This window comes from Centroberyx gerrardi, chromosome 17 (genome assembly GCF_048128805.1).
Source record: "Centroberyx gerrardi isolate f3 chromosome 17, fCenGer3.hap1.cur.20231027, whole genome shotgun sequence".
Lineage (NCBI taxonomy): Eukaryota > Metazoa > Chordata > Actinopteri > Beryciformes > Berycidae > Centroberyx > Centroberyx gerrardi.
In genome coordinates this window covers 6,657,522-6,685,203 of record NC_136013.1, presented here as the reverse complement: position 1 = coordinate 6,685,203, position 27,682 = coordinate 6,657,522, and the positions used below count along the sequence as shown (strand labels likewise).

General features: G+C 40.1%; 1 protein-coding gene across 1 annotated transcript; it reads right to left on the bottom strand.

Moving 5' to 3' along the window:
- Positions 1–919: 919 nt before the first annotated feature.
- Positions 920–27,369, bottom strand: ccdc162 (coiled-coil domain containing 162). Its single transcript, XM_078289629.1, has 45 exons — positions 27,230–27,369; positions 26,798–26,870; positions 26,414–26,524; positions 26,119–26,232; positions 24,902–25,096; positions 24,035–24,134; positions 23,569–23,719; positions 23,263–23,407; positions 22,805–22,906; positions 21,939–22,103; positions 21,750–21,841; positions 21,239–21,374; positions 20,851–21,054; positions 19,724–20,056; positions 18,706–18,906; positions 18,182–18,303; positions 17,240–17,468; positions 16,953–17,155; positions 16,485–16,637; positions 15,837–15,930; positions 15,596–15,730; positions 15,345–15,406; positions 15,129–15,240; positions 14,982–15,031; positions 14,640–14,816; positions 13,212–13,329; positions 12,630–12,807; positions 11,799–11,937; positions 10,788–10,938; positions 10,462–10,557; positions 10,061–10,213; positions 8,968–9,185; positions 8,431–8,569; positions 7,989–8,109; positions 7,772–7,881; positions 6,598–6,747; positions 6,342–6,395; positions 5,816–5,983; positions 5,319–5,471; positions 4,843–4,977; positions 4,185–4,337; positions 3,154–3,363; positions 2,387–2,507; positions 1,559–1,621; positions 920–1,265 (listed from the first exon to the last, which is right to left on the bottom strand). The coding sequence occupies exons 1-45, from the start codon at positions 27,367–27,369 to the stop codon at positions 985–987; spliced, it is 6,510 nt and encodes a 2,169-aa protein (XP_078145755.1). The 3' UTR covers positions 920–984.
- Between the last annotated feature and the right edge of the window lie 313 nt (positions 27,370–27,682).

Below are 27,682 nucleotides of genomic sequence, written 5' to 3'. Positions count from 1 at the left end.
TTAAGATATTCCTTGATCAAATCAAGGATTGATCCAATACAGTATTTGATTGAAACTGATTGACAGTATTTTGTTTATTCGCAGTGGATAGAAATTGGTTTATTATTCAATCGATTTTATATGAAAAAGCAAGTGTAAAGAAAGACTGAAAGAGGGACCAAAGCAGTATAATGCTGCTGCACTGATTTTTGAAGGCAAGACACATGAGTTTTTAAACCGCTGTGAATATAATTGACAATAAAATGCCTTGTTGAATGAAAATGAACAAAACCCTCCGACAGGTTTAGATCTTGGCACTGGCAACAGCATGGTGAACGCTGAATACTGAATCGCACCGCACCCTGCTGCAAAGTAAAAACACACAGTAGGCCTGAAGAAAACAACACTCGACATTCAACTCGGTTTGCAAAGGCCAGCACAGAAAACACTGCATGCACGCACACTGCATGTAAAACAGCAGACACAAACTAACAGCCGGCTAACTTCCCCAACAAGTTAACCCGGGGTTAATTTACTGATGGGTGAGCCGCAACTGTAACAACTTTAAGCCACGCAATTACATTTGAAAGGCTTCCACTTCAGAGATTTGGCAACAGCGTCTCAGCAGTCACAACACGCAGGCGAGAAGGATCCTGAAACAGTAACAAAGACACAAATTAAGCTCCGACTGCCTAGTACAACATGCTGCTCCCAGCCATACTAAGCATGTTCTCTAATAACTCAGTTTTACTCTTCTGTGTATGTATCCGAGGATGGTATGACCCTTGCTCAAAGTATGAAAACAGCATTACCTCATTAAAAATATGTTTGTATGTAATTTTTGGGCAGTGCACTTGTCTTTACTGAGACAACTGGAAGGCTTACAGAGAGCGAGAGCGAGAGAGAGAGCAGCAGGAGAGAAAGTTGTGTTGGTAGTTGATCCAAACACAGCAGGTGCAGAGTGGAGGGGGTCCTGTCCACTGCACTGCTGCTGGACACTTATTTTTATACTTTGAGCAAGTGTTGCCCTCTTCCACCGACTATGCTGCGATATTCTTTTGAAACTTGACCATCTAATTGCTGGGTGGACTTAGTTAAGTGCACTCCACTGCTGTTCTGGAGTATACTCACTGCTTTGGGTCTGTCTAGCTTGGTGTTAAAATGGCTCCAGGCAGCGTCTGGCGGTGCTTTCTGGTGGCTCGGTTCAGTAGCAAAGTCCTGCAGAGTGGCGTCGCTCGTATGGCTGCCGAGCTGGAGAGCAGGCTGCTGACTGGCCTTTAGCAGACCTGAGACAGAAATAGAACAGAGAACAGAGCCTCGGCTTTGCTGTTCCACTCCGCTGGGCAAAAATATCATCTATAATGGAATTTAAAATGTAATCAAAAGAAGGGTTTCGAGTATCTGAACACGCTGATGGCCTTGATTTTACTCCTGAAGTACACGAGCAGCTACAAATCAAGGCATTGCTCACAAGATAATAAAGTTAATAAAGTGCCGCTCATGCCGAAATGTGATTTTTTTTTTCCCCAGGTTTTTCTGAGATGAAGGTAAGATGATGATGCTGCGGTGGGAACAGTACCTGCTGAGGGAGTTCTAGCACTCGATCTGCTGAGAGACGCAGTGTAATAAGTCTTGCTTTGCCCTGTGATGGAAGAGAGAAAGGACAGAAAAAGAGAATCATGAGTGAAATAGCAAGTGGAGTCATTTCAAGCAAAGGGAAAAACCCTCCTGGGATTAGAGAAACCCTACTGAGGGTCACAGGCTCAATCCCTAATGTATCTGTCCCTGTCAGAGGTGGAAAGTAAAATACATTTACTCAAGCACTGTACTTAACTACAGTTTTCAGGTACTGGCACTTTACTTGAGTATTTCCATTTTGTGAGACTTTAGACTTTTACTCCACTACATTTCAGAGGGAAATATTGTACTTTTTACTCCACTATATTTATCTGATGGCAGTAGTGACTAGTTGCTTTGCAGAATAAGGTTTTACATGCAAAACATACAATAAATTCATAAAATATGTTGAGTATATGGAGCAGTTAGACCTACAACATTAAAATATTCTTACAGGTTAATGCATCAATAATTTAACACTGAAAGAGACTGTTCTTCAGAATGAGTACTTTTACTTTTGATACTGCAGTATATTTTACTGCTAGTACTTAAGCAAACTTTTGAATGCAGAACTTTTACTTTTGCTGGAGTATTTTTCCATTATGGTATTGCTACTTTTACTTAAGTATAGGATTTGAGTACTTTTTCCACCACTGTTCCCTGTTGAGGTGTCCTTGAGTAAAACATTGAACCCCTATCTGCTGACTTAGCCTGCGCTTTAACCTTTCTGGTAAAACGCACACTTGTATATGTGTCTCAGATGCAAAGAAACAAATTCCCAGGCACTTACCTGGCGTAGAGGCGCACCTGGAGAGAGCTGCTTCAACGTCGTTCACCTGGCTCTGCAGCTTATCCACCTGCTGAAAAGCCTCTTGCTTGAGGCAGCGCTCCTGGTGTAGCTGGCTCTTCACCTAGATCCAACACAGTATGGGTAATGGTGCAGTAGTCTCGTTCACATTAATGATAAATTACTTAAGCATATTGCAGCTGTTACAGAAAAAAAAAACAGTTGTGATTTTATTCCTTGAACTGAAAGTTTCGTTTTTTCCTTGTTTTGCTTACATGAATTGAAAGTCATATCTGTTTTGAAAAAAGTTCCAAGCCGCCTTTCAGGTCAAGAATGTTGTTCTTCATGTTTGGTGCTACTCCATGAAGAAAGCCACAGCATGAGTTATTCCCAATATGTTCTTTTAAACTAGCCATGAAATAAAGGCTTAAATGTTTTTGCCTGAAGAGTGTCTTGAAGCTTATTTTTTCACTAAGCAACAACCTCAAACCAGAGAGCACCTTAATTCCTTTGCACACCAAAACGTAACTGAAGCACTCCTCTCTTCTTTTCATTTATGTTTTGATCGAGTTTCATAATCATACGGCTCTTCAAACCCGTTGAAACCCCATTGTGCGATTTCAAAAATGCAGGTTCCAATGAGAAAAGAGGCATTTTTCCTTCATTCTTGAAAAACTAGTTTATGCAGATGTGTTTTTTCTCTGACAGCAGCCATATACAGTTCTCATGTGTTACGGGAGCACGTCTGTCTAATGAGGTCATGTATGAACCTGTCGGATGTGTTTGGCGCTGCGTTGCCTCTGTAACTGGCTCTTCCTGCTGCCTCTGTCCAGCTGGTCTCTGAGGGCCTGGAGCCGCTGGTCTCTGTCTTCCATGTCGGCTCTCATCTGGTCCAGGCTCTGCTCTCGGTGGCTGTCCAGCTCCTGCCTGCTCCGGGCCTCCTGGGCAGACTGATGCCTGGCCACCTGGAGCAACTCTGTCTTTGAGCAAGTATTAATGGATAATTAGTAAATGAATTGAAGCTGCATGCAGCAATTTCACACACTGGCGGCTGTAAATGGCAGTGAGAAGTAGCTGAAAACTGTTTGAACTTTAATACCCAGAAATCCTGTAACATGATGTCAGCAAACTGCACACAGCACAATCATATTTACCAACCCAGCTGATCTGTTTTCACCAAAGGAAACCAAAGTGACAAGAGAGGCAAAAGATCTAATGTTGGTGAGTCCATCTTTCTCTGGACAGAGCACTTGCTTGCTGTTGTTTAGGAGCAAGTTTTGTATTTCGCTTTTGTAATTTGTCACTTCCTTTGAGTGGAGAAGATTTCCCGCCAGTATCCATAATCTACAGCATCTCAATTAAGAGGGGATGGGACGCCCTTCTCTATTGCAGCCCTACTTTGTGATTCAGGCTGATAAGATGGGTGCAGCTTTAAGTCAGTGAGTAAGTAGATGTTATAGATTTTAATAGATATGACTAATTGTAGAAGTTCATTCATGGGAAAACAGTTATCAGTTGAATTTTATGCAGTAGTAACTAGATGTAAACAAAAGAAGATCTACAAGAATTGGCATTTTCATACATTTACAGATGATTCACACACATTAAAAAATCCTGGTTTATTTCACATTGATCCCCCTGATGGGTTGAACATGTCAGATGAAGAAGACTTTTACTTGCAAATTAAGGGAACTCTGTGGACTCTATTCGCTTCTAAGTACATGATTTTATTGGCTCTACACACCATCAGTAACTAAGAAACATATATGCAAATGCACAAGCAGCTCTCGTGTGTGTGTACCTTTCTGCTGAGCAGCCTCTTGGTGCTGCTGCTCTCTGCCTCACACCGGGTCAAGGCCTGCTTCGTGGCTTCCAGCTCCTCCTGCAGTGAAACCACCTCCTCCTCTGACATCATCTTCACTCTGAGGGCCTCTGTGTGACAGGCAATCTCTCTCTGGACAACACAAAATAATAATAATACTTTATTTATTTATTTAGCACTTTTCAAAAAAGTGTCACAAGATGCTTTACAAGTGATAACTTACATATATATATATATATAAATAAATCAAAACTGGTAAAATGAGCGCTAAAAATGCAATTACAGACACAAAACAAGATTAACAGGCAGAAAAATAACAAAATAAAATGGGTAAAAGCAAATTAAATAAAAGCATGTGTGTAAAATGAAATGAACGATAAATAGATAGATAGATAGATAGATAGATAGATAGATAGATAAATATAGATAGATAGATAGATAGATAGATAGATAGATAGATAGATAGATGATAGATAGATAGATAGATAGATAGATAGATAGATAGATAGATAAAAATATAGAACAAAGAAAGATGTCACATTCTCTGTGTTGCACTTGTTTCCTCTCCACAGGGAATGTAACCTAAGGTTTGGTGCGATTTGATTTCCTAACAATTTTTCTCCATCCTCCTCCTCACCTGCTGACTCTGCAGCAGCTGACTGTGTAGTTTTCCCTGACCCACCACCTGCCTCCAGTGAGCCAGAGCCTTCAGTTTACAGAGCAGGACAGTCAGCTGGCTGCTCTCCATGTTCAGCTCATGGACTTCTTCCTTCTAACAAACAGGTTGAAAATCAGTAGAAAAGAGAGGAGTGTGAGTTATGAATGTAACGCTCTGGTTGGACAATGTAGGTGTCTGCAAAAAGTATCTGTAAAAATGTATGTATGAAGAAATTAATGCATATTTTCTCATTGACACGTATTTTTGAATTGTAGAATGGGTTGGAACAGGTTTCAAGGCGAGTCATGAAAGTCTCTCAACACATAAATAAACATGTAAACATTCAGTTCATGCAAGAAAAAGTATATTATAACCTATATTATACCTATGAGACCAAACTCAGATGCCTATCTACTTTTATAGAACAGATTCTTGCACCGACTGTATTACTGTACCTTCAGCTGTGTGAGAGTGAGATCATCGTTGTCTTTGGTGGAGCCGTACTTCTTCTTGAGCTTGATAATTTTGTCCACTCCTTCTTCCCTTATTCTGTTCACCATCACGCTCACATCCTGCTCCATTCGCCGCTGGTTCTCATCAAGCCTGGCCTGAGATACAGACAGATGACAAGGAGAAATAAAGATCATAAAAGTCAAGGAGTGAATAAGAAGTGAGATGAAACAGCAGCAGCAAATAGTAGCAGTAGATACAGTGGGAAAAAACATAGAATACAAATAAGAATAGAGCAAATAGGGAGGTTTATATAACTTTTGCAACAAAAAAAATTAAATATGGGTTACTATTAAAGTCATTTTGAGACTTGCTTACAAAACAGTTTTATGAAAATAGCATCATCTGGGTTTTTGACACATTGACTGATGAATCTCACATCTCATTTTGGAAAGAAACTCGTTTGTATAACATGCAAAATGTATGAGATAAAATTTCACACCTTTAGCTTGATGCAAGTGGAGAAGAGTTGGCGGACCAAAGGGTCGTAGCGTTGTTTGAACTTGAGACGGAGGTGTTTCTCTAGACTCCCGTTCTCCTCTTCCAGCTGAGCGATCCGCGCCTGCAGGGCCGAGATCTGCAGCATCATCCCACGACACAAAACAGACACCTGTGGAACAAGATCAGAGTAAATCAACACTGTTTATATTATGGGACCCAAGTTATAACCGTTACCAAGAGAGAGACAGAGACAAGAAACACTCTCCTCCCCTGCAAAAACTCAAATTTCCCTTGAGTTTAACCCTTTAACCCCAGCTGCTTCAGTAGAGCTGAGGCGATAGAAATAGAAGAAAGCTCCCAGGTGTGAGTTTGTGTAACTGTATGAGCACAAAGCAGCTCAGCTAACATCCCCTGAGTACATAAAGTAAAAAAAAAACCTGATATGAGGATTAAATTCACACTATCTGACATGTTTTTCTCTATTGTGTGTGTGTGTGTCCCAAAGATATATCTAAGTATACAGGTACCTCTTTGTGAGGGTTGCTTGTCTGAAACTGAGAGTCCTCAAGATTCTTTAAATCCTGAAATTTAAAAAAAAAATGGTAAAGGGGATAAACTCAACGATGACAACATATGACATATTAAAGTAATTACCCGCAACATTTTCATATAAATAAATTAAATATCATACACCAGAAAGAAAGCTTTCACATTTGCTGTTCTAAACACCCGGTGTCTGGTTGGTTTTTTCCCGGGAAAACTCCATACAAATCCACACAGTACCTGCTCTCTGTGGTACAGAAGCCGAGTCTCCTGCTGCAGGATTTGTTCGTAAAACTGTGAGTAAAGCAGAAAGCTGCGGCGCTCTCGCTCCATCACAGAACAGCCCAGAGCAGAGAGACACTGCTGGAGATGAGCCTCGGAGACCCTCAGCTGGAAAAAACCATCACCCAGTATGTAAAATATAATTTGAATAGAAGCACAAGAACAATGAGGTTAATTAGAAAATGCAGTAATGCTCTTTGTCCCACCCTGAAGCCATAAGTGGCGGTCATGAGAAACAGAAGTCACACTGTACATGTAAAATACAACACATAGTTACAATTGTGTTATATATGTACTGTGTTATACAATATAACACAGTACAGGCTGGTGTTATATGTATTGTGCCCACCAGCCTTGCCAAAGTCCCATTGAGCAATGCAGCAAGGACAAGGGAGTAAATGCATACGTATAAGGCTCTGTGTGTATGTATCTATGAGCAGGGCTGGGTAGGTTTCTTTAAAAATGTATTCCATTACAGTTACTAGTTACCTCATCAAAACTAGTGTCAGTATTGTAATCCAAGGAATTACCCAAACTCAGTAATGCACTTTCAGATTACTTTGCCATATTTGAGGTATAAAATTACAGATAAGAAAAAGTGAAAAATTAAAAAAAAAAGTTCAGAAAATTTCAGCTTTGCATACAAACACAAATTTTCTTCTGTGCCACATTTTATAAAGACATAGAACAGCTTGCTTTCACTTTAAAGGTATTGACAGAAGTAATCCTCTAATTCACTATTCACTCTAACTCACTTTTTTAGACTTGCTTTTAATACTTGATTCACTCTTTTTATGTTCTTTTGTTTTTACATTTGCGTGCCTCTTTTTAATTCCATTCTTACTTTTCTGTTGTTTTTCTGATTGTTAATCTGATGTGTTTGTAAAGCACTTCATAACTCTGTTTTTAAAAAAGTGCTATATAAAGTTATTATTATAATTTTTCACAAGTATCTGTAATCAGAATGCTGTATTTTTTTAGGTAACGTGATGGAATACAGATACATTTTTTTGTATACGCAGCTCCAGTACAAGTATACCGTTACTACCCAACCATATTTACAAGGTATTTGTGGAAAGACAGATTCCAGTTTCTGTGTATAGCTTGGCCTGTAGAGTAACTTTTTCCCCACCTGTCCCTCCGCCCGCTCAGCTCCCTCCATCAGCTGCTGGACAAACGTCTCCACTATCTGCGGTCGCTCAGGAGACAGACTGAACTTCACTGGGCCTTTTCTCCAAAGCTCTGCCCAGACACAAGAGATATTTACTGTGGTTCTCTTCTATCCTTTTAAGGCATGTTTTCTTTGAGCTTTGGTATTAAATGAGAGACTCTCTGTAGTGTTTGGGTACCTGTGGGGAGGCCTGTGTCTCGTTGGGTTTGCTCTGACATCACCAGCGTCAGCTCTCTGCTGATCCTCCTCTGAACCGCTCTGATCAGGTCACACTCAGTGCTCTCCAGCAGTCTGTGAAGCTGAGACAGAGTTATTTATTTTTTTTAAGTGAGGTCTCTATAAGCCCTGAGTGGATTTCTCACCTCCCCTCCCTGCACCCTTATATTTCTTTTCTATTTCACTTTTTTCCCCCACACATTTTGTTTTAACGTGTGCAAAATAAATAAAATAAACTGTATTAGTAACCTTGTAAAGTGCGTCTGAGCACACTCAAAAGCATTATACAAATAAAATATGTTATTAGTAGTAGTAGATATTATTGTTGTTATTAAGGTTTAGTTGTGAAGTCTTGTTGTGAAGACATGAGGCCGTAACTGTGAGGTTTAATTGCAGAAGTTTACCTGCCACAGCTTCACATCAACCTCTGAAGCTCCAGGAGGGGGCAGGAGAGACTGCTCGCTGGAAGTGAAAGCCTCGTACTCTCTCTCTTTTCCCATCTGGTGAGCCAAAGCTCTCATGCTGGGGTCAAAGATTTCAGCTCTGAAAAGCAAGTAAAATTCAATTCGCATTAAAGAAATAATTTGACCATTTTCATGCCAAAAAATTAGTATTCAGTGTTTCCCCACAGAATTGTATTCTTGTCAGGGAGGAAAAGCATCTGAAACAGCATCTAGACCATCGTGGTTCACTAAAACTCTCAACTGCACCTATTTAATGGCAGGGAAACTCAGGGATACATAAGGCCTTTTAAATGAAGATTAAATTTACAAAAAACATCATTGAACAATTCAATTAATAAATAAAATGTACAAAGAAAAAAAATGAATTGTAGGTTTTACACACGGCATAACTGGCAAAAATCCTACATTTACTAAAAGGCCAATATCTTCATCTAACTCTATTTAAAAGCTCACTTTTTTCTGAAGTGAGGTTCTTACCTGTAAAGTTTGACAAACTGTCTATAGAGCCTGGGCGTACTGATCACCTCGACACCCAGACGTCTTCGAGCCCAGCTCTCCTTGAAGACCTGAAGCTGCTTTGTCAGCAGCAGGAAGCCTCTCAGCACAGACTGGACCTGGACCGGATCCTGAAGAGGAACCACAGCATCTGACACACATGTTCCCTCTTCTTCAGCTTCCAAACAGCCTTTATCCTCCTGGAATGAAGACACAAACGTATGTAAGTTAAGTTAAGGCCAATGCACAGCCTCACTGCGTTCACCAAGGCATGGATGTAATGTGAGATAAGATGAGAAGAGAAGAGAAGAGAAGAGAAGAGAAGAGAAGAGAAGAGAAGAGAAGAGAAGAGAAGAGAATTGAAGAGAAGAGAAGAGAAGAAAAGAAAAGAGGATATGAGAGGAGATGAGATGAGAGATGAAACTTTATTGATCCCCATGTGGAGATTGGGTCGTTGCAGCAGCAAAAGTAATGAGATAGGATAGAATGTAGCATGGAGAAAAAAAAGTACAAAGTACAAAAATAGAATATAAAGTAAGCAATAAAAAAGAATAGCAATAAAAGCAATAAAATAAAATCTAAATAATTATGTGGTTATATAAACATATGCAGCCGACAACTCCAAGTAGACTGTAAAAGTGGAAGTACAGTAAAGAGCGTACATTACTTATATGGATTTATTTACAATTCTTATTAATAGATGGTACCAGCAGTCTTGATTTCTTACTTAAATATGAATTACCAAATATTAAATGTGTTCTATATATAAAAATATAACAATTTGTAAACATAAGGTTATACAGTAGAGAATATTATGCATACATATTGATATATGTATGTATAAAAAAGGAAAAATATATTTTATAAGTTTGTCATTGATGGTACTTTCTTGGCCAGGTCTCTTCTGAAAAGTCCCTCTTTTTAATTTCACTGAGACTACTGCACCAAATAAAGGAAGAATGAAGGAGTGAATGAATGAACAAATGAAAGAATAAATGAATGAATAAACAAAAAAGATAGATACATATATACATACATAACTTGCGTAACAGCTTATAAACATACTCTTACTTACATTAGGTTTTCCATAATCATCTCTGTTGCCATGGAGACGAAGAGGCTCCGCCCTCCTTCCACTGTTCAGGACGTCCTCCATGAGCAGAGACACTCCGAGGAGCGCTGCGTTGGCCTGCAGTCTGCTGCGCTCACTCAGACCGCTCAGACACAGCTGCACACAAACACATGTATACTGAATATTGTTTGTGCATTTATTAAGTATGTATTTATTAAGAGAGTCTATATTCATTTTGGATTGTTGAGGTGTTTTCCTTAATATTTTTCAGTGCTGTACACTTCAACCTCCAATAGATGCATCCCTAAAATATTTCAACGTGACACTAAATTTGAACTTGAACAAGTGAAATCCAAGCGAGAGAAATGTCAAAAACAAAAACAGGAACATGTTAGATAGTGAACCTGCATGCAGTATTCGATGGGCGGGACGTCCCAAACATCCAGTGGGAGCAATCCGTGACAGGCTGTAAAACTTCTCCATGGATACAGTCTTTGTGCCTGGAGAGGATGGCAAAATGAGAAGAATACAATATTGTACATTTCCTTTGATCTTGATCATGTACTTCTACACATCTTCTACACATTTGCCTTGTTCTACTTCTGGATTAGGGGTTTGAATCCCACTGAGGACGCCCCAACCCAAAATGAAAGCACTCACAGTCCTGTTAAGTGTATAGAAGTGTCCACTAAATGGCATACATGACTTGATATGATATAATTAAACAAACCTGGCAGCCTTGAGCGTCCAGAGGTTGAGGAACAGGCAGCGGACTGCACACTTCTGTTCGGATGCTGTCACTCAGCAGAGGGAGGGCGGCCGCCATGTTGTCACTCACACTCTGGTAAGACACCATGTCACCAGAGGAGAGGAACGCCTCCCTGATGGACAGAAACATGACAAAGGAAGAGGTTTGAGAGTACAATATAACATAAGGACATAATTCAAACAAATAATTCATTGATTTGCATCTGACCTAAATCATCACCCTACAGTACAATTATACAACACAATTTTTAAGCCCAACTTTACTATTACCAGCTCCTGTAGAATAAGAAAGTAAAGCAGGGAATGACAGATTGCTTTAAACATGGAACAAACACACACAATTAGACAATATGGAAAAGCCACTAAATCAGGCCTCCTGCAACAATTTTTTTTTCTTAACCAGGCAAGTCAATTAAGAACAAATTCTTATTTACAAGGACGACCTGGCAAGAGGCAAAAGGCCTCTTGATGGGGAATTGGGGGAAAGGAAAAAAACAACAAACAAAATGGGGAGACAAGACAAGAAAGCTAGCAGTATGCAGAAAACACAATAAAAAAAAGTAATGTAGCTGTAAAGCAGCACAGGAATAAGCTGGACAAACACACATAAGGACTTGGAGACAGCAAACAGCATAACAAATAAGACCAGGAACAACAAGAACATCACAAAAACCAATTAAAACATGCAACAAAAACAGTAGCACCCGTAGAGAAGTTAGTGTATTCATTTGACTGAGAAACAGTCGCATGTGTGCCTGTAAATATCTGCAATCATTTTTCAAGGCAGAAGTTGAATTTGTCCGATTTCATGAGGCTTGTACAACTCATTCCAGTCACTGGGAGCAGCAAACTGGAATGAGGAGTGACACCTCATGGTGACATTCAGCTGACCTGGTGTTCTTCGCTGTATAGATGCACCCATACACAGCATATTGAACATCTCAGCAGCCACACGTCTCCCAGCCCAGCTCACCTGATGAGCTGCCTGACAGCCGTGTCAAACTGCAGGAGGAGCACCTGCCTGCGGAGCCGCAGCAGACGGCCGACAGCCTCCGGTCTGCTGGGATCAGACAGACCGGCGACCTGCCGCTGGATCTGCTGTAGTTCTGCTCCTGTAGCACCCAGAGGTGAGGAGAAACATGTAGTGAGATTACAGTCATCTGATTTTCCACATACACGTACATACTGATCAATATATTAGTTTGATATTAGTAAATACATTTATCAAATTAATATTTTTACACATGTAAATACTGTATGTCGAAGAGTATTGAAAAGTTGGTTAAATCAAATATATAATATGATATATTTTTGGAATACATCTGAACACGTATGCACTGGTGTTAGACTGATGTATCGCTATGCCAATATATCAGGCCTATATTGGTCTTATTAAATACTGGATATCAATTTAACTTTGATTTTTTTTTTTTTTTTCCAATAATATTTTCTTAATATAATTCTCATTTAAAGGTCTAATGTATCAGATCAGATTTTCCCTGAAATTGAATTGGTGCCTTAAAGAGCTGCTAACCCTGAAATAATTTAATTTGCATGAGTTTCAATGGAGAGTTTCAGTGTCGCATGATGATTTAAATGCGGTTTCAGAGGCTTTTCCACCCTGACAAGAATACAATTCTGGACGAAACACTGAATACGTGTCAATTTTGGAAATGTTCTGGCATGAAAAAGGTGAAACACTTGAATATTGCCCTTAGTATGCACACATATGTGGTATTTTGTTTTTGACGTTATGTCAGTATTACCAGTACTACCAGTGGCTCTGTTTGTAAGGTCGACCTACCGATGCCTTCAGTTCCCCCCCAGTCCGCTGCCAGATGTGGGCCGGCCGCCTCCTGTCTTCTCCTCTGGCTGCGGGACTCTCCTGTGTTTCCCAGTCTGGAGAAACTCACCAGGTAATAGACAATGTCATGAAGGGCTGACACTATCTCCAGAGTGTGATGGAGAGCCTTGTCACACGCCTGTTGGAGAAAATGGAGGAATACAGCATTCTAATGCATTCTAAAAACAAAACCATTTTGTTTAACCTGCTTGGAGAACCAGATGGATGGAACGAGAGGACAATAAAATAAGTGACAGAGAGTTTAGACAATCACTGGAAAGTATGAGAAAGTGACTTTAGGATCCTCTTATGTGACACTGATAACTTATCTGAATTGTTCTCATAGACCCCCACCCATCTGGTACCCAAGGGAGACAAAAGCAAGCATTACTAATTATTCATGAACACTATTTTATCGAGGTCACGCACTCTAGCCTTTGAAATGATCTGTACTCTTGAAAAAAGCATAGAAGTGAAAGCAAGGGAACATATGACGTACTCTACTGCAGAATAGTGTTTTGATGATGGGCTTTAGCGTCTCACCGAAATATCCAGTGTTTTGAACATGCGGAGCACTTCAGAGAAGTGGGGGATGTACCAGAGGTTGAGGAGTGTTTTTCCATCTGCAGACAACAACTGCCGGGGCCGAGGCTGGAAGCTCCTGTTCAGGGGAAGAGCTGCTGGTGATCTGCACAAACACATCTGTGTTTTCATGCATTGAATGATGTGTGTGTCTGTGTCTGTGTGTGTGTGTGTGTGCAGTTTCTTAGCAAGGGTGCTGCTGGAAATTCTGGGGCCCCCTCACAAGATGTGAAACTGCCCGAAACTCCCCACCTGCCACTTTTAGTATTATGCAAATATGCATGATGGTTGTGATGCGAGACCAAATCACATGTGGGCAAAAATTTGACTCTCAAATTCTCACACCATTACATTTTTGTTCCTAGTTCCATTCCATCTTTGAATGGAAAAAGGAAGGTGGCTGTGTCGGGTTTTCCCAAATTATATTAGGCCTACCTATCTCTGTCCTGCCTATAAAGATCTTGACAAATAAAACAATGTATGGGGGAAAGTGGTGAAATAAGAAAAAGTTAGTTTAGTTGCTAACTTTATCTGTGGCAGTCTAAACAAATAATGTTTACCCCATCACATCCAAATAGGGGTAGCCACTTAGCGAGCTAGCTTGCTAGAGTAAAGCATAATTATCATATAAAATTATATTTTCCAGACATATAATTATGGATTTTATTTGGGCATAATGGAATGACTAAAATGATAAAATGTAAATTAGGTCTACATAAATAATGTTAAACAAACCCAATGCTTGACCCAGGAACACACCCAATCAAACGCCCACAAACAGACTTTTGAAAGAACGAAGTGACACAAAGCAAAGTGGTCGGTGTATTGTAATGCACGCCGCGTTCATGTCATATCAGAAGAAGCATAAGAATAGGATGACATTTCACTGCAACAACTTGGAAGCCTTCACGTATTTCATGCACTGGAATGCCCACATCCAAAATAATTTTATCTATGAATTTAAAATCAACCATAAACGAACTGGAGCAAACATAACTCTCTTTTTTCATAAGTAGACTGGATTTTATTAGTGTGAATATAACTGATAATTTAGATTTTTATTATCTTGGACTGCCGACATGGGTAGATTCCCTGCTATGAGTTGACACACCTCCGCAATTTAAGACACCAAGTGAGAGATATCAGAGCCCCAAAAAAATTCCACATATCCTACTTGTAATTAGGAGGTTGATGGAAATGACTTTTCCCAGTTTGGAGGTCGTATTTACAGTAAATCTACACCTACAGCCTGTCCCCCTCAAAGTACTCCCCCTTTTCCTCCCGCTGGCAAGACCCATATTTCTTTATAATGTATGATAAAAGCAAGCTGTACATTTTTCCTGGTACTGGACACTAGAAACCCATCACACTGGTTCAGGCTGGTTGTACCTGGGGTCAGGGCAAAGGTCAACCTCTGAATCCAAAATGACTTTCAGCTCGCTGGCTCGGCCAATCATGAAGTGGGACTGGCGGACGGATGGTATGTCGTCCAAAAGCGAGGTTAGACTGTAGTGATGTGCGATAATCTGCGCTCTCACACAATACTGAGAAATATGTACGCTGAATCTGTGGAAAGAATGGCAGACACAAGATTTTAGCTGATGCTCTTATCTAAAGTGACTTACAATGAGCGAAACAGGCGAATCATCAGTAGAACTAACATGATCCATCCATGAACCATCTGATATCCAGGATTTACAAAAGGAATGCTGTTGCTCTGAATAGACTTACTTTTTTAGAAACTCGAGAATTAGCCTCCGTTTGATCTTTGCCGCTTCATCCTGCGGTGCGAGAGAAATTAGTTTTACTTCACGGGTAGAGAATCACATTTATCACCCCGCTCGGCCACCTGAGGATCCACCGCTGTGTGTAACTCACTGGGTGTTTTATCAGACCCCCCGCTGCCTGTTTCTTCTTAATGAACGAGTTCAGCATCTCGTCACGCAGGCCCACTTTTTCCAGCTGGAGGGACACAAAGGCTTCCATCAGCCTGGAATAAGAAACAAGATTCGGTTCATTAAAGAGTCGAATTTACAGCACAAAAACAGTGTTAGTCGTCATTAACGTGATTTCTTCTTCAGTGGTGAAAATGACCTCTCCTTGGTTCCAGTGGCAGCTCTCTTGGGTCCTTTGGAGGGGAAATTGTCGGCCTTTTCCTGCAAGCTGTCAGTGTCACTTCCAAGTTTGGAGTCAAATCTTGGTGCAGATTTTGCATCTCTACCAGAATGAAGGCTTTCTTGACCCTTAAGAATGAAATGGAAACCAATCTGAAATAACCTGACCGCAAATCAAACTGCAATATTTAAACAGCAATTCACCCATGTTACAGTATGCATTATACACACCTCAGCTGAAGCGGTCACACTCTCTGCCCAATGGCAAAAACACGCCTGTTTCACGGCACTTATCAAGGCATTCTTCTGTGTAACCTGACAGGCCAGAGTCACCTGGAGGTTTTCTATACTGCGTCTGTTCATAAGCTATGAAGAGGCAGGGAAAAGGAATAAATGAATTAATTGGTTGATTTGTTCATTCATTCATTCATTCATTAGCCAATAAAAGCCCCAGTATTTAATTTGAACGTACATGAACAACGGCTTCTTTTGAGCTGAAGCTAAATCTCCCAATCTGGTTCTCATCCAGTTCCTGGATACTCAGAGGCAGGCTGGATGGAGTGTACCTGAGGCAGATAACACACTTTATTTCCTTCTGCAACACACTGCACTGCTCTTGTGATGTATATAACAATACAGTAAAAAAAAAAAAAAGTAGAAACAATAGATACAGTGCACATGGAGAGGCGAGACTAAGAGGGAAAACATACTAGAAGGATACACACATCTGCTCAGAGATTCCCTTCAAAAGTACATATTTTTAGATTGCCTGTGAGACAAATCGACATCTATTCTATATTAGTGAAGAGTGTTGCAGATACGGCTCCTTATAACCCGGCTGGGCGCTCTGCCAAGAACTACAGAGTGGCTTCCAAAAAGTCCATGAAAAATATGGAGAAGTCCAAAATATAGGTATGACCTCAATTAGACAATTTCCTTTTACATATTTGTCCATCTTTGCTGTCAACAGAAGAGAATGTGGTAAGAACTGATCACTTCGTAATGCTAACAAGCAAAAAGAAAGACTGGTAGCATCATGACAAAGTTAGCAGCACCCTGCACATGCTCAGATGGCCAGTGTGTTTCTATAATTTTATGGGACTTAAAGCAGAAAAAATACCTGTCCACACAGCTGTTGTCTTGCAGCAGGGCCGTGATAAACACAGACTTCTGCTCTGCTTTGTCTTTTTGTTCGGCGAGCTCAAACTGCACCGGCCTCAGATACAGGTGGAACTCATCAAATCCGAGCTCCGACGTCAAGTTCCTGTATAGCCTAGGGGGGTTTAAAGAATTATTGAATGTTACAGAGTTTCCCTTACAAGTAGGCAACTCCCTTCAAAGAGTCAACAGTGTTGATTTCTACCAAATGTGTCCCAAGACATTGAACTTAATGAATGATACTGGATAATGTCAGGGTGTAATATTACCAGACCTGTGGAAAGAAGTACATGCACATAATTCTTAGCATTTGTTTTAACCTACTTACAGTATGTAGGGTTTTCATCAGGGCAATTCACATATGTATTGTCCTATGTGGTAAGAATTATTTGAGAATGCTATTTGACCCCACTGTGCGCGTTCGCTTAACTGTGCCAGATGTGCAGTTTCAGAGGCCGACTCCATCAGGCGGTGGCGAAGGGTTACAAGCTCCAGCAGCTTGGAGAGCGTCTCCACTGCATGCAGCTGTTTCTCCCGTCCCTGCTTCATCTCCTTCTCCTCAGCAGATCTTACTAGAGACAGACCCACATCTTGGACCGACGTCGGGTCCTCAAAAAACACATCCGAGTACAACTGTGAGGGGAAGAAAAGAAACTAGAACTGAGTTATGGTGCTTAATGTGATTTGAATAGATTCCTGAGAAAGACAAAAACGTACATCTTTTTGTATTTGCGAGCTGTATGAGGACCCGGGTGAGGCCAGGGTGTTCCAGCTCTGCAGGGCCTGCTGCAGGAGCTTCTGTCGCAGGATGAGTTTCTCAGTGACGCCCCTGGCTCTGTGCAGCTGACACAGCTCAGTGTGAGCCTGGGATAAACCATAATACACCTCAGAAGCCAGGCAGAGGGACGGGTGAACCTCCAGAAGGAATGTGTTCATCAGTGCAGAGCTGCAGCCAGGATACAGACAGGACAACAGAGGAGGATAAACCATAGAGACGACAGAGACACACAAACATACAGACAGATGCATGAAAACAGTGGTGGAAAGAAAACTAGAATGAATTACCCAAGTAGATGTATTGTTACTTTGCTGATATTTTACTTAGGTAGAAGTAAAAGTACTGGTGTGAAAATCTACTTAAGTAAAAGTAAAAAATATCTAATTGAAAATGTACTCAGATTATAAATTACTGAGTTCCTTTTTTAGAAAAGAGAACTTTGTTAGATGTGATCTTTCCCATGTAATTCTAAAAGGTTGAGAGGACAGAATTCAAACTCGATTCTTCTAATTTGAAAAATTGGAAATTACAATTTAATTACAATTACAAGTGCAAAAACAGAGTAAAACCAGATGAATTAAAACCAGATTATTTTCTCTGCTGACTGATCGTTCACTGCGAATGGCTCTACAATTGGCCAATTTATGATGTGATTTAAAATGTATTAAAGTACAGTAAAACGTATTTAAGTAAAAGTAAAATTACTGACTTAAAAAAATACTCAAAGTACACAAAAAAGCTACTCAATTACAGTAACATGAGTAAATGTAATTAGTTATTTCCACCCTTGCATGCAAACATACACACACGTAGGAAATAGTGAGTTTCTGGAGAACACCAACTCCAATGTACTTGAGCTTACTGCTGTATTTATCACTTGCCTGCTGCCACCAGGTGAGACCAGATGTTTGGGAACATAGTTTGGTGGAAGGCCGTAGTCCTGAACGGAGCCTGTCTGGCCGTCTCTCCAGATGCGTTGGAGGTGCCGCCGCTGCTGCTCAATCTGATGAGGTAAACAGTACAGTCTGTCACAATATGCAGGGTATAGATTACACTCATATAGTTTGCTGTACTACACATTACAACAATATTAAATAAAGATAAGCTGTATTAGTATCAAAGGGGAAATTTGTCTTGGACATACAACCACTGCTGCTTAAACATCAACATAATCAATCAATTTATGTGTTTAAAAAAGCGAAGACAATTAGTTTTATTATCCACACACTACATTCACATTCATACCTCCGCATGTGCACTCATCCTTCTGCACATTTACACATCAACACAAACAACCAAACACTTGTAGGGTCTTTGCAGGCTTAAGACTTAATTTCTGGTGTGAAAAAAAGGAGCTGAACACTACAGTAAACAGATTTAATTCATATATGCTTTTTGCGTTCACCTGGCAGTCCAGAACTGCTCTGATCAGCTGCTGGTGGCTCTGAAGGCAGGCCATCTCTGCCCTGTAGGCCTGAACAAAGTAATCCTGGTTCAGGTCCAGCTGTGGCCTGCTGTGCATGATGTCAGTGATAACCTGAGCCAGAGCGAACCTCTCCTCAGTCCCCGACGTGTGCTGGTAGGCCTCATAGTAACAGTTCAAGAGCTGGAGAATAAGAAAACACAAGGTTACAGTGTGAAAAGAGAAACTGGTTTTTGCTCCAGGAGGACTGGCCTTGGAAAGTGAGAAAGTAGGCAAGCAAACAGATATTCTAGTTGAGAAATGTGACTAGTAAGCAATTCATACCAACAATTAATAAGACTTTAAGAGCTTGATGTGAACAGGAAACCATAATTTAAGTGTTAAAAGTAGGCCTGTGTCAATATGAAAATTTCATAGTATGATTAATCTTGACCAAAATTATTTTGATATAATATTATCTTGATAATCATTAAAAAGATGAAAACTTTAAAAAACAGAACTGTAATATGCTTAAATTACTTAAAAATGAATTTATCATATCAATCACAAGATCTTTGACTTTTTTCTTAAAATGCAAAATTATAAAATACTAGGATAGGATAATTTTAAACAACACAAATAAAGATCGAAATAGCAGCATCTAAAATAAAGTCAAAAGTATCTCAAATAAATTACTACTGGCCTGCATCCACTTTAACAACAACATAAATATAACAATTTATTAGAGCGCTCCCTCTTTTGGGAAAAATAAAACATCAATGATGACCGCAGTGGTCAGGGTCATAAAAATGTGTCTGTGTCATAACTGTTATTGTTTTTTACCGCGATATACAGTATAGTAATATCGGCAATTGTCCCAGGCCTAGTTAAAAGTAAATGATATCTCCATCTATGCTCAAAGGGAAATGATTCATCGTAGCTAGTAAGCAAGTGAGGAAACAGCCAACTAAGAGACTTAAATGATCACATCTATCTACAGTATTCATTATTATCACTATACCTGCACTTTGCTCTCCAGAAACTCCGTCTCACATGTCCACAAGTCCAGAAGCACTGCAGCGCGGTCTGCATCCGCCCCGGCCCAGGAGCGGATGTCTGCTGCCGGGCTGAAGGAAGCCTCAGCTTTTCCCACTTGCTTGCTGCTGTTTCTCTGGATGTAGTGGGAGCCAACCAGAGCCAGCATGCTCTCCAGCTCCTGCAGGTCCTTCAGAGCGGCATCATACACGATGTACAGCCCTCTCTGGTCCTGGGTGTGTATGAAACTCTCCTCAGCGCTGTAGAAATCATGAAGGTTCTCCACCTCTGCAAACTCCATGAACTCTGAGCAATGGACCTGGAATATGAAGAAGTCATATATGCACTTTGATGCAACAAGAGAGAATATACAGTACATACCTGTACACCCCTATGAAACCTTTAAGGCAGGTTTTGTAGGTTAGTTACTCACACAGGATAAAATAAAGGACCATTGTACATAATTTAAAGCTGCAATAGGTCAGTTTGCACGTTGGCTGCCCAAAATGGCATCGAGAGATAACCGTTTGAAAAATTTGAACTTCAGTACCCAGAAATCATGTAAAGTGATGTCAGTAAACTGCACACAGCACACTCATGTTTACCAACCAGCCGGTCTGTGATGCTTTATACCGAAGGAAACCAAAGGGACGAAAGAGGAAAAAGATCTGAAGTTGGTGAGTCCAGCTTTCTCTGGACAGAGCGCTGCTCACTGCTGTTTAGAAGACTGTTTCTAACTTTTCCTGACACCGGACTTTCATTTGGGAAAATAAGACAAATCTACAGCTTCTCACTCAGGAGAGATGGGATGCTCTTCTCGATTATGATTTAAGATGATAAGACGGGTGTGTTTTTTCATAAAGATCTTGCCTCTTGCAGCTTTAAGAAATTGTGGAATCATAAGAAGCAGTGTGCAGCGTTTATTCCAAGCATTTCTAAGCATTTCTTTCTAATATTCTAAGCATATATCCCATACATGCTTAGAAGATACACATATATATATGTTTGTGCGACAGTAAGGCAGCTGAAGTCATCAGTTCACCAAATGCATGGACTATTTTCACTATCTTGAATCCCACGAATAGGTTGTGACACACTGTGACATGTCCTCACCTTGTAGTCAACAGGAGTGTTGTGGCTGAAGTGGAGCGAGCCAAGACCTCCTGCCCCCCCGCTGCCCCCCCTGGCTGCGTTCATCCAGCCTGCTTCTTCTGCGGTGCTGCACAGCTCTCTTCCCTCCGGGCGCAGACCGGCCAGGTCAAAGGTCAAGGTCCTCTCTACAGAGCGCAGGTAGTTCAGCATCCCAAGAGAGATACGCTACGGACAGGGAGAATAAGAACAGGATCTCAGAGAATGAACACTTATCTAAATCAGCTCTTTTACTAAATCTCACTGAAGCAAGATCACTTATATTAATGATTATTTTAAGCCAACATCATCCAATACACATCTAAGCACCCTCAACTAACCAAAAAACAGAATGTGCAGCTCTTCGCCTCACCTGGAGCTCTCTGAGTTTGAGGTGGCGCAGGTAAATGAGGGACAGGTATGCACCGCTGGTTGTGACGGGATCTGAGGTGCCTTCCTGCAGACTGTCATCCAGACCCAGCAGCCGCATGCAGTCCATGTAAGAGCAGCTGTGTTTACAAGAAGGAGCAGAGGCACAGAAAGCTGAAATGCCAAAAGATGCCTTAGTGTAATATGCAGGAAGAGGTATAAGTATTTGGTCTTTGAAGAAATGGCTGATGTCATTTTTTACATGGTTTAATGAGGAGATCAAGAAAAAAACAATAAAATGCAACCAATGCATAAAAACAAAGATTATTAAAAGCTGACACTACAATTGCTTATTCATCTTTTGATGTGAAATCCATACTGCGTACTTCCAAAAAGTCTAACTTGAGCTTACTCACAATTCTTTGCTGTTGACTGAAGACATGACTGTCCTGCAAATGGAATATTGCCACATTATATTGTAGCAAAGCAATTTTCTCTGTAAAAATATTACACACCTTTCATCTTTTGCGCTGGAGGTTTTGCTCTTCAAACTCTGTTTATCCTGGCCTCCTTTGACTCCACATCTAGATGAATGATTGCGTGTATCCTAACAAGAAAATTGTCACTTTTAACATGAACTCCAACACAGGCAACCTTGAGAAACGCTGAGAATGTTTTCACACCTCTCTGAGCAGGAAACTTGCCTGAGCGAGACTGGCAGCGCTGTAAATGCTGGTCCAGATCTCGGAGGTCTTCTGTAGTTTTGTGTTACCGGTGTGTGAGACTGATGAGGAGCTTATGGCCTGTGAGTCGCACACATGAGCAGCATGTTCTCTTAGAGCCTCGCCCACATGCAGCAGATCAGGGACCTGAGCAGAGCAGATACAGATCAAAATATGGAGAGAACTCAAAACCAGACATATGGCAAAAGCTATGTGATAAAAATCTAAGTTATATTCTGTATCAGTGGCAGGTCTGGGTGAAATAGTTTTAGTATTTGTTTTAAAATATTTGGGGCAGCAGATGGGTGGAGGTTATTGCATCAAGACAGTCCAGATAGTGTCAGATATGTTATCAATCACAGAAAAGTGTAAAAAATTAACTTTTAAATAGCATAAATATTTCTGGTACTTATTGTATTGGTGGGGTTTAATCTGAACCCCACAACTCTGGTACTTCAAGCAGATTAAAGAACTAACAATTATTTTAAATACTATTTGAACCACATCCGATTAATGTATCATCACTTAATCATAATATAGACAACAATTATAATATGTCACAATTCAATTCATTCAATTAAATTCAAATTAGCTTTATTGGCATGAAATACTTCAGTATATGTTACCAAAGCAAATAATTAAACACTGGCAAATTGCAACTATTCAATCACACACAGAGAAATATATAAAGTATTAGTAATGTGTATGTATTAGTATATGTATTACATGCTATTAGTATATGCTATAGTATAGTAATACAGAAGTTGCAACCCCATCAATACTTGTCTTGTGATATTTCCACTTTTAAAGGAGACATGATGTTGATTGAAAGCTATAAGAACTGTTACCTGAAGAAACTTGCAGTGCATCCTCAGTAACTCGTCAACACATTTCTTTTCCTTCAGTTTTGTGATGAGCTTCTGTTGCCATGGATCTCGCTTGGGCTTAACCTACAGGACAGAATCAAAACAGTATAAATATCCTCTGTCCTCCAAAACTTTTATTACATATAGCCTACAAACCTTTCTCGAGCACATACAATTGGAAGGCCTTCACAACTTGAAACCTGAGAAATAGTGAAAAATATAGTAAAAACAGGGTGGATTTGCTGCATCAAGGTAGTATAGATTAATTTATAAACCACAGAAAATTATACTAAATTGCCGTTCAGCTACTTCCCTGTGATTGTCTAAACTTTCTGTCACTCACAAAGCCAACCCATCAGGCACCTAGATAGGCCTAAATAAACTACTAAAAGTATTTGGAAATATTATTTGACTGTGATTTTGGATTTCTCCATCCAGACCTGAATGAAGGGAATCCAGCTGGCCTGCTTCTTCAGAGCCATGCTGCCGCTCTTCCTCCCCCACTCGCTCTCTCTGACCTCAGTACCATCGTACTGGAGGAAAGTCTTCATCAGCTCCTGCTTTCTGAAGATCGTTCTGAACTCCCTTGACACCTATACAAACATTCAATATATCATTCGATATCTAATAATATATATGTATATCCTTTCACTGATTGATGTCAGACAGATGTACAGTGGTACTCCCAGGCACGACTACTGCAGGGACTTTATGTGTTTATATATCAGTGGTGTAGTAGATCAAACAGTATTACCATGCTGAATAACTCCATCTCGTCTGCAGTGGTCCTGATGTTCAGAGCGTCATAGTGCAGGTGGAAATAGGAGACCAAGGACTGCAGTTCAGGACGAAACTCCTCCAGTTTAACAGTGTGCATGGGAACATTATCTGCCAGTCCTGCAGTTGAATGTAGTGAGTAATGAATTATTGTATGAAATCTCTACTTGGTGCACTGCATACTATTATGTCTATCTATCCTGCTTTCTTCATTTTAAACATTTATTTTTAACATAACTTTATGCCCGTATAGCTATATTGTACCTCTACTACTTTTACTGCTATTATTATGCCATTGTTTTTATTGTTTCATCATGGTTTTTACTGTGTGCATTATTTTTTGTTACAGCAGTTGTCTGTTACTGGATTTTCCTTCTAACTACTGTCAGTGTCTCTATATCTAGATGTTAAGGATAGTGTTAGTTTGTCTCTCACCATCAGTATGTTGAGCCTTTTGTAAAGTAGTGCGATCCTTTGTGAAGTTCGCCTGTGATTCCTTATTGTTCCTTTCACAAGCCGGTATGTAGTGCAGCACCTGTTAAATGAATAAGTCTACTTGAACGGCACATTTTTATTTATTTGAATATATAAAAATGATGAGTAATATAGGTAGGTCGCACACAAAACGATAAATCTTTATTTTTTGGCACAAAATAAAGAAGATAAGCATCATGTATTGATTTGTGTACGACCTACCGATAGTCTTCACCAGTTGTGCAAAGGATCTGCAAGTCAGGGGCTGAGCGCGAGGTTTTGATTTTTTTCAGTATATCAAAATGATTAAACACACTTAGACATATACAAAAATCAAGATTGCAAATGCATTGAATGACAGAAACTAATTTCACTGAATCTCTGAGCACAATTCCATACAAATTGTACATCTGTAAATACATAGTCATATCTATCATATTTGTATTCCCTGTATAGTGACACTACCTATTCATATTCATATTTGGTTCTTTGTCAAACACTAAATGCAACTTACTACTGAGCCCTTGTAAAAAGACCCACTTACTGCATTGTATATACTGTATATATTTTCAGGAATCTCTTCTCTTCTCTTCTTTCTTTACTTCTTTGTCTCTGACATTTGATATTTAAATTTAATTTGTAATTGCTGCTTGTTTGTCCGTCTAAATGTCTGTATATTGCACTGCACCAACCTCACCAAGTCAAATTCCTAGTATGTGAAAATGCACCTGGTGAAAATAAACCTGATTCTGATTCCTGATTCTAATTGATAAGAATCACAACATGCACATGACACATTAAAACTGTCCATCACCCCCGGGTGCTTACCCTCAGGAAGTTATGAATGGTTTTAACGGAGTGCAGGTGGCAGACGAGCCATCTGAGGTAAATGACCACATCATCCTGAGTGACGAGGTTGATGGCGTTTCCTCGCCCGGTCAGGATCTTCTCCCTCGTCACTGCCAGTCGGCGCGCTCTCTGAACCGCATCCTCATACTCCTGCATCAGATACGACACCTGATCCTGAGGGGAAACAAGACGGATCGGATCCGGTGAAGACAGACAGAGCTGAAGAGTCGTGTTTATAGGCAATGAAAAGATGATAAGTTTCATCATGAATGTCACGCCTCTTTCTCTCTGAAATCAGTCATCATGGTTCCTTTATTTGTTGTGAATGGTGAGTGGTTTGTCTGCCCTTCTCAAGTACACTCATTCTTTGCAAGAGAGGAAAGAGATAGAAAAGGGATAAAAGCAGGGTTTCACAAATTGAGATCCATAGAGTAAATCTGACCTCCTTTTTACAAAAATGTTAATAAATATAGCAAAAGCAATGGAAAGATGTCTCCAGGTTAATAACTGACAACGTTTGTGGAGATTTCTATTTTGTTCAAAAATGCTTTGTTCAGCTTCCTGCTACAGTAGATATGAAAACCAATATTTTATAATGAATCCTATTTTTATCCTAGATAAATTTCATATTTATGAGAGCAACAAAACAAAGAGAAAACCTCCCTTCTGTTTGCCAAGGAAACCACAGTATTTTATATTTATTGAATTTTCTTCCAGCTATAAAGTGTATTTAAGTTTTGTAATGTCCCCTGTTATGTTAATGTATTTTATTTTTGTATACCTGTTTGTGTCCTATTTCATGCCATGTCTGTATGGCTTCTTTGTATCTTGACTGTGCAGAATAAATATATTTTTTAAAAATGGCCATCATCATGTTCCAGTGAAAAATATTCTGTATTTGACCTATTTTAATCAAACACCATCTAAGAAGCATTTTGAGAATTGAGAATTTGAGAACTAGTTTTATGCTCATTTTATTTCTAAATAATTAATATCCAATGAAATTACTTTGGGGCTGCCCTTGTTATATTTTGGTCCTTTACCCTCCATGTCAAAAGGACTGGACGCCCCTGCAGCAGTGATAGATTCAGCAGCAGAGCATGAGCTGGGACGTCACACACACATAAGGTGGACCAGAAGAAAACTCCTGTGAGACTTAGTCAATTTTAAACTGCTGGCTTGGGTCTTGTTGTCACCTTGTAATGAGGATAAAGCTTCTCAATGACGCCGGTGTGACGGCAGAATCTCCTCCATCTCAGCATGAGCAGATATTTGACCTGAGCCAAGTGATATGATCTGTCCGTGTAGAACTAGAGAAAAAACAAAATACAACAAGTAAATCTGTTTAAATCACTTTTAAAAACAGATTTTTACCTAGTGTTTTTCCAAAATTGCTACTACCAATTTTCTGCTCTATTCAGTTCCATTCTGTTCTACATGTCCTCGATTTAGGATTTGTGTGTCTTGACCGAGTGTTTTTACTGTCATCACCTGGTGCAGTAGAAGAGGCAGACTGTCAGGACTGTACTCCATACTCAGGCAGCTGTCCAGCTCCTTCTGCATGATGCTGGACTGGGACAAAACCGGCAAGGCTCCTGCCACCTAAAACCCAGAGGGAGAGGAGAAACTCAGTGTAGGCAGTGTACGTTTATAAGCTTGTAGATTCCTGATTCCTCCATTTGTCTATCAACTCCATGGCGATATGTGAAGTGACAGTGGGTCAACCATTATATAACACATTACCCAGAGTTTTCATGCAACTCCAAAAGTTTTCATGACCTAGAAATTAAATTAATTTTCCATACCCGCCAGACTTTTTAGATCAGCGTAGTGACCTTGATAAGAATAACAGCAGGAACAGATTTTCATTCTCACCTGAAGTCCCCTCCTAAGTGTCTGCTCTCTCTCCACACGGAAGAAGGAAATGTCCTTTGGAGGTGGAACAGAACTGAAATAAAGCTCAGAATGAGTAAACAAGACAGGGATCAATATAAACATATTAAATACATGAGACCTGGGTCAAATAGCCTTTACAAATACGTTTTATGGATTGTTCTGGCATATACAAGTGCCTAAGGGATATGGGATTTAGCAGATAGGACAAATAACAATTGGTTTAGAAAATCAATTAAGTATTAAAAAGTCAATTTAGTTTTGTTTACTGTTTTGTAATTGACATTTTACCTGAGATTAATGTGGTAAATCCCACCTACTGTATCTGGAACTCCAGGCAGATTGAAACAAACACTAAAAATGATTTGAAACCACTGATATAAACACATAATATACTCAGCCAGGCTTCCACACCTGTAAGATTTGGAAGGCGCTACTCCCAGAGGAAATCCATTCACTTCAATTTCTGCCCTGAGTGCCGAGAGTTGATCCGACAACTCTGCCTGCATCTGCTCCACTCTAACGGTGGAGGAAACTCTGTACACATCCGACATGGCAGAACTGCAAATTTAAGACTATAAGATGTTTAGAAACTGGGAAACTGAGATCCAGCCGTTCTAAGTTATGTCTTCAACATTTCAAACACTCAAAAAATACGGCTTCTTTTAATCCAAACACTGCTGCCAAATCTCTGTGCTGCCATGCTGACTTGTTGTGGGGTTTCCATGGAGACGAGCCTCCATGCAACCGGGCTTCCTCTCCCATTCCCTGTCCTCCATCCTGACACAGGAGCGCAGCAGCAAGACAGTGACTGCATTTGATCTGTAGAGGGCTCCGACGTTTCATGGTTTCCTCCTCTGTTAGGCT

Coding starts and splice junctions, on each gene's coding strand:
- ccdc162 (XM_078289629.1), bottom strand. CDS start 27,369: ATGTCGGATGTGTACAGAGTTTCCTCCACCGTTAGAGTGGAGCAGATG. Junction 26,233..26,413: donor TGCCTCTTCTACTGCACCAG/GTGATGACAGTA, acceptor TTTTTTCTCTAG/TTCTACACGGACAGATCATA. Junction 1,622..2,386: donor CAGGTGCGCCTCTACGCCAG/GTAAGTGCCTGG, acceptor CTTCCATCACAG/GGCAAAGCAAGACTTATTAC.